The sequence below is a fragment of the Pinus tabuliformis genome, chromosome 1_1 (genome assembly GCF_031772625.1).
Source record: "Pinus tabuliformis cultivar Carrire ecotype Pingquan chromosome 1_1, CPIR1, whole genome shotgun sequence".
Classification (NCBI taxonomy): Eukaryota; Viridiplantae; Streptophyta; class Pinopsida; order Pinales; family Pinaceae; genus Pinus; species Pinus tabuliformis.
Window position 1 is genome coordinate 987,638,619 of NC_142297.1, and position 7,630 is coordinate 987,646,248.

The 7,630-nt window shown below is 34.5% G+C and overlaps 1 protein-coding gene across 1 annotated transcript; it reads left to right on the forward strand.

Annotated features, from left to right (window-relative positions):
• Positions 1-3,844: 3,844 nt before the first annotated feature.
• Positions 3,845-4,276, forward strand: LOC149217848 (putative receptor protein kinase ZmPK1). The gene has a single exon (XM_089390380.1). The coding sequence runs from the start codon at positions 3,845-3,847 to the stop codon at positions 4,274-4,276; it is 432 nt and encodes a 143-aa protein (XP_089246506.1).
• Positions 4,277-7,630: the final 3,354 nt, after the last annotated feature.

Consider the following 7,630-nt stretch of genomic DNA (forward strand, 5'->3'; position numbering starts at 1 on the left):
AGGAAAAGGTTTGCACGAAACAAAAAAAATGAACGTTGTGCTTGGAAGAGAAACACTAAAACAGGGGATTGATAATCGAAGACCATCAAAGCCTATCGCTGGAACTACTACAATACCAGAAATGCGTGCCCTGCAACAAAAACTAGGTACAGGAAAAATCTCAACCAAAATTATGAATTTGGATGAATCTTTAAACATTCTTGAAATTAACCAATATGTTAATTAAGAGATTGATGATATTCTTGTAAAACTCCTTGAAAGCTTTTACAGAGGAAATAATCTTGCACTCCAGAAATGGGAGCAAGTATTCATTTTTCGAAATCAAAATTCAACCACTGAAATTTCCTAACCAGATATCCTCTGAACGCCATCTGTATCTTGGTCGCCGCCCAAAGTTCTCTCGGATTTACTTTCCAAAGTTCTCTTGCATTTACTTCCCGCTGGTTCGAAGGTGGGGTCAGAAAGACAACTTGAGCAGCAGTTTGAGCAGATGCAACTGCAGCTTCTGTAACGGCTGCAGTCGCTAAAACCACAACAATGGAATGTTTCTCAACATTTCCAGTTACAGGCGCGGCCTCATCTTTGCGCAAAACTCGTTCCAGAATATGTTGAAGCTGGTAGCTGTAAACAATCCTGGCAGCTAGCAGTGACAAGTGTAAGCTTGTAAGCTTGTAAGAAGAACAGGTGGCATCCAAGGAAATGGTAAAGAAAATGGTAGTGGCAGCATATAGGAAGCAAAAGTTACTTTGGATATAACTAAATAGACAAAGAAGGCTTTGCATTTAGGAAATGAACTTGAGATAAAAGCTCTTTGTATATCTAAAGTTACCTCGGGAAACATGAAGTTTCGAATAAGAGGTCAATTTGAAAACTTTGCAAAAAATTTTGGTAGCCAAATTGTCAGCAAAAAAATTTGGTTAAAAACAAGAACCCAAAAAAAATGGGTCAACTGATGAATTAATAGGCAGTCAAAAGTCCCTGTTGTGCCAGAGGCAGGGATTAATAACGGGGGAAGCTATTAAGTACAAACAAGGAGAAATTGCCAAGCCAGTTTACATGAGCACTATGTTCGCACTGATAAGCATACCTGAGTATAAAAGGTTACCTTAAAAATATTATCCTATGTATTTGCCTTTAATTATTTTTCATGGCCAAGTACATAGGTCATAAGTTGAAACAAGCACTAAAAGTTATCATTAGAATAATGCAAATGCTTTTATTATTAATTGTGTGATGGTTCACATGGGAGGTCAAAATGACTATTACATTAAAATAAAAGGATTTATGAGGAAGCCTTAAAAATTGTGTGATGGTTCACATGGGAGGTCAAAATGACTATTACGTTAAAATAAAAGGATTTCTGAGGAAGTCTTAAAATTATAGCTAATCTACGCCATAATGTTAAATAAAAAATAATGTCAAAGATTTTGAATAAGGAAAGTTATGTACAAGGAAGTTTTGTTTGATGAAACATAATACACTAATTAGAGATTCGTTAAACTTCTTTCTTTCTTGCTAATGAACTGTACGGAATGAATATTCAAAAAATTAGCTTTTTTTTAAATGAATGGTGAGGGACACACAAATACCAAAAATATATTTTTTTAATCTAATAAAAAATTATAAATAATAGTTTTAGAAAATTAGAAAATTGTTTTTGAATTTACTCAAAAATAGTAATATTAAATAATTTTCTTTAATTTTAATTTTAATTCAGAAACACGACAAAATAATGCAAAATCAACACACTTTGACTACTAAACATATGATAAATTTATCCAAAGAAAAAATAAATAAATTTCTGAGTATAATATGATAATATATCATAAAAATATACACATTATTAATCATAGTTAACATACTTAATTATTAAATAATGTGAGTTATAGTAAATTATATTCATTATCACCAATTTATAAATAAATGATATTTTTTGTTCTTAAAATTATTAATTCTCTTTCAATAATAACACATAAATTAATATTTTATAAAAATTTTAATTACTTATATATATTTATAATTTTGATTAATATTTATAATAATTATAATAATATTATTATTATTTTAAAATTTTTATCACAATAAATATCAATTTAGTGTATAAGATTTCGATGTGGGTGAGATCAGACATATATGAGTTCCTTTGTTTATGAGATAAGTAACCAGTACAAAAATATACATACTCCAGTTCATTTACCCTTTATAACATATTTTTAACCACCACAATCATTATTATTATTATTATTAAGAAAATTACATATTACACTCGCATGAAATCATAAATTATTAAGTACGGAGAAAATGAAATTATAAGATTATTATAATTAGGCCAATAGGCCTTCCTATGCATCAACAATCGTCAACAGTTTTACCCTGCTCCGTTGGATCATGTGAGACACTTTCAACCATTGATTTGATGTGTGACTGCTTTTTCCAAATATCGGATGAGTTGGCTTACTGCTTTTTCCCATTCTTTTATGTCACTGTTGAAGATATTTTTACTGTTTTTTCGCTGCCAGTTGTCTCGCACATCGCATCTGGCAAGCATGCACTGCACTTTGACTGCTTTTTCCAAATATTGGTTGTATTGCCTTCTTTTCACCTCCGAGTTCTGCTGTGCATTGAACCTGGCCCTGTTATTCAAAAACTCTGATTAGATTGCCACTGGGAGAAATCTTAGACAGATCCTATTTCCGTAGCCGAGGAACGTTGAAGCTCACAATCGAACAATCCAATGGCTCGCAATCCGCAATCCTTGCAAGGTCACATAACTCCCGTGATGCACTTCGCGAAGAAACTTGCTTCCAAAGGTGTTACAGTCACGTTCGTTAACACACACCACAGGCACTAGCAGATCACTAATGATAATAATCACAATGTTGAACAAGACGATCCTATTGAGAACGAAGTGCTTAATGTTGGTCTTGATATTCACTCTGTTCAAGTCTCTGATGGATTACCTCTGGATTTCGGTTGGTTAGCCAAATTGATCGATTTTATGCACTCTGTAAGTAATATGGCAGGAGAGTTGGAACGACTCCTTCAAAATTTCAACAAGACAGGGCCGACAATAGCTGATAGTGGACTTTCCTGATCATTTGAAGTCACGATGAAATTAGGTATTCCTTGGATTTCATTTTCGCCACATCCTGCCTTTCTTTAATCGATTCACTATCACGCACATCTGTTGGAGGATCTTCGTTGCAATCTTTATGAAGGAACCGGTAAGGTTCTTGGGTGCTTTAAATAGTTTTTTTGTTTGAAATCTTGCTTACAGAAGCTTGCAGATATATTTGCGTAGGTCTTCATTAGTAGGCATCTTGTTTAATCTTATTTTAGATTTTAGTTATCGTCAGTGCGATTTACTTGCAGCTGACGAGGGCAACATTTTGATTGATTTTATTCTCGTCCTTCATACTTGAGTCGGACCCCGAGTCACAGTCCATTCTTGATGGGATGCATAGGTCCTTTCGGGTATGTTGCGAAGCAGATTGGGTTCTTGGCAATTATTTGACAATCTCGAAAGAAAGGAAGTGAATATGAACCCTCCGGTACTGCATGTTGGTCCGTTGCTTCCCTCCGGTTTTTTGAACGATGAACATTCCAAGGACATGAGAGTTGAAACAAGCATTTGGACAGAATGTGACTGTTCCGAGTGGCTGGATGCAAAGCCTAATCGTTCGGTTCTATACATTTCCTTTGGGAGTATGGTTCATGTGACTAAAGCTCAGCTGGAGGAAATAATATGTAGTATGGTTGATGTGACGAACTTCCAGATCATGTGTGGGAAAGCTTCCAGTATCCAACTGATACTCTTCTTCCACTCCAGCCCCTCGGGAATAATATGCAGTTAATATCCAGATTGGGAAGGGGCACGTTTAAACGAGGCTACTATCGTCTCTACTTTGATAGCTACAACATTCTTCGACTCATTTACGACGACGAATCAGGATTGAAGGACAACTACGGGCCTTCTGGCAGGCAAAACACATTATATGTCCAAGCTATGTTGAATGCCTCCGGTAATTTCAGGTCAAACGACGGGTTTAACATTGCGGCATCAGATTATGGAGAAGGCCCCAAGAGAAGATTAACTCTGGACATTGATGGAAACCTGAGGCTATACAGTTTGGTGGAAGAGAAAGGTACATGGACCATTGTTTGGATGGCGGTCCCTGATCAATGCAGAGTTCATGGCTTCTGTGGAATGTACGTGTTAAGCTCCATTAAGTTTTTCCCAACTACTGCCTACAATTACGGAAGTAAACTGCAGTAATTTCCTTAATTTCTGGAAACCAACTGCAGTAATTTCCTTAAATTATGGAAATCAACTACAGTTAATTAATTTCTTGTTGGGAGCTTCTGAAGTGGTCCATTACTCCATCTGGAGTTCTCTACTATGATCTGTGGAACACCTGACACATAGCCAACAGAAGCTTGATGGAAGCTTGGCTATATATGTTTCTGTTTGGTCCCCAAGCTTGCATCTCAATCCCCTTCAGTTTTACACCATCAAATTGGGAGAGTAGAGTTTGGAAGTGTCTTCGAGATTATCTATGTTCTTTATTTTCTGATTGCATGAGGTTGTTATGTCTCCACTGTGCACAACTTTGGTGATTGTTATGTGAAGAGAAACTGTACGCGAGTGGCATTGTGCGTACGCTGTCATGTGCTCTTCCCATGAGCTTTTATACACTACTCATTCCTAAATAATGTACAGTGTAGAGACTAGGATTACCCTTTAGCTGAAACGATTTCCTGTACTGTTTACATAAACTTATGAACGATGGCATAAATGATTGTTATTTGTTAGGGGCTGTTAGATTCTTATTATCTGATGAAAGATCCTAATCACTAAACTGTAAGCTTTTGTTGGAGAAATCAAGACTTTGCAAATACACAACGTTCCAGCGAGGATGAATTAATCTTCAAAATTCATTCACTCAGCAAAATTTATGAATGTTTAACCAGAACTTGTGCACAGAAAGGTTGTTCGATCTCAAGCATACTTGTTGAGATCTGAAGCAGGTTTTTAATTAGTCAAGAGGGCTACATTCTTTGTTAAGAATTGGAGAAATAGTGACAGAGTGCATCAATGGCCGGAGGTATTTATCTTGGGCATTAAAGTTTCATTTTTTGATTCTTTTTTAAACTTTAAAGTATTTAATTCCGTATATTAAGAATCCCTATTTTGCTAACATTTGGTATCGGAGCCTTAATTTATCTCTGCCTTGATGTGTGCAAATTTAAAACAGTGTTTTAATTTTATTTTATCTTGTGAGGAATTATTGACATCATTTGGAGTAATATTGATATTTATCGCAGTTTTTACTCATACTCTGTCATTTATAGTTCTCTTATAGTTCTGGGTATATTAGTGCGGAGTCATATGGAGTTTATTTAAAATGTCATTTTGACTTATTCTTTTTACCAAACATTTTTTTTTTTTTTTTTTTTTTACTCTGGTTAAAAAAAAAAATGTTTATAATTTTATAAGTAAATTTATAAGTGTTTTGTTGTGGTAATTGTTTCCGCTTTCCATATTTTTTAAATGCTTCATATTAAACTGTGTATATGCCATTTCACGTAGCATGAAATGTGAAGTACTGTGTATATTTTTGTTTATGCAATTTATAAGAAATAATGTCTAGTGATCCATATAATTTTAATTGATTAGAGAATAGCCACAACATCTCTAATTAAATAATATTATATATTATGATAGATTAGGATCACATAAAGATTATTTAGACATTAATTGTAATTAATTATACTAAATATAATAAATTTTAACCCATAGGAATTTTTATTATATTTATGTAATTAATTAGGATAAAATTTCATAACTTACCCAAAGGAGTTATGAATTAATAGTTTTATCATAAAGTTCAAAACTATGAATAATTGAATAATTGAATCTGCTTGAATTGAAAATTTAGCCCATAGGCAATTTTTATGTCATTAGATTCAATTTTGAGCATGATTTACATTGGTAAAATATGAAATTTTATTTAAGCTTTAATTTTAACATAAGCATGTGATTTTTTAATTTTGATGCAGTTGTACAACCTATAGATTTCTCTTAAATTCGTTGTGATATCCCTGAACTTAAGGGAGATAACTATAAGGTTTGGAAGGAGAGGGTTCTCCTTCATTTGGGGTGGATGGACATAGACTATGCTATTAGGAAAGATGAACCACTGGCACTCACTAATACCAGCACTGCAGCGGAAATCACGCTTTATGAACGATGGGAGCGATCCAATCGTCTAAGAATGATGTTCATTAAGACTAAAATTTCAGCTGGTATTCGTGGTTCCGTTGATCAGCATGAAAAGGTCCGAGATTTGTTGAAGGCCATTGATGATCAATTTGTCACTTCAGACAAGGCAATAGCAAGCACCCTAATCATGAAGTTCTCATCCCTAATGCTCACTAGTGTGAAAGGTGTGCGCGAGCACATCATGCAGATGAAGGACACTGTGGCTCAATTGAAGAAACTCGAGGTTGAAATATCAGAGTCCTTCCTGGTGCACTACATCTTGAACACCCTTCCACACCAATACGGACCTTTCAAAATCTCATACAACACACATAAGGATAAATGGTCAATAAATGAACTTATGACCATGTGTGTTCAAGAGGAAGAGAGATTGGTGATGGAACTAGGAGAAAGTGTAATGTTGGCAACACATGGAAAGGGCAAATCTCAAGCCAATCGGAAAAGGAAAGGTAAAGTACCTCCCCAAGCTGATATCAAGAAGGATTCCAAGTGTTTCTTCTCTAAAAAGAAGGGACACATGAAGAAGGAATGCGCCAAATTTCAGAAATGGCTTGCGGACAAAGGTAATTTAATCTCGTTTGTTTGTTATGAATCTAATATGGTTAATGTTAATATTAACACATGGTGGGTTGATTCTGGATCAACAATTCACATTTCGAATTCCTTGCAGGGTTTGAAAAACCTAAGGAAGCCAATGTGAAGTGAGAAAAGCATCTTATCACGAAACAAGATGGGCTCACATGTGGAAGCTATAGGAACATGTTATTTAACTTTAAGTAGTGGTTTTGTTTTAGAATTAGAAAAGACCTTTTATGTTCCAAGTTTTTCTAGAAACTTGATTTTAGTTTCAAGGCTTGTACCTTTTGGATATTCCTTTAACTTTTTAGAAAAATCCTTCAGTTTATTTTATAAATCTGATTATGTTGGGAATGGTATTTTGTCTAATGGTCTTTACTGCATTAATTTACAAAACAATGTCACTTATGATTCAATGCATGTTCACACCGGTACTAAACGATGTGTTATTAAAGAAGATTCCTCTAAATTATGGCACTGGAGACTAGGTTATATCTCCATAGAAAGAATTAAAAGATTGGTAAATGAAGGAGTACTTAATACTTTGGATTTTACTGATTTTGAGACTTGTGTGCATTGCATAAAGGGAAAGTAGACCAACAAGTCAAAGAAAGGTGCCAATAGGAGTTCTGACATATTAGAGATCATACATACTGATATATGTAGTCCAGACATGGACTCACATGGTCAAAGATACTTCATCTCCTTTATAGATGATTATTCACGATATATGTATCTCTACATGCTTCATAAAAAGAGCGAAGCATTAGA

Excerpts from the sequence above, each read along its gene's own strand:
- LOC149217848 (XM_089390380.1), top strand. The coding sequence starts at position 3,845 with ATGCAGTTAATATCCAGATTGGGAAGGGGCACGTTTAAACGAGGCTAC.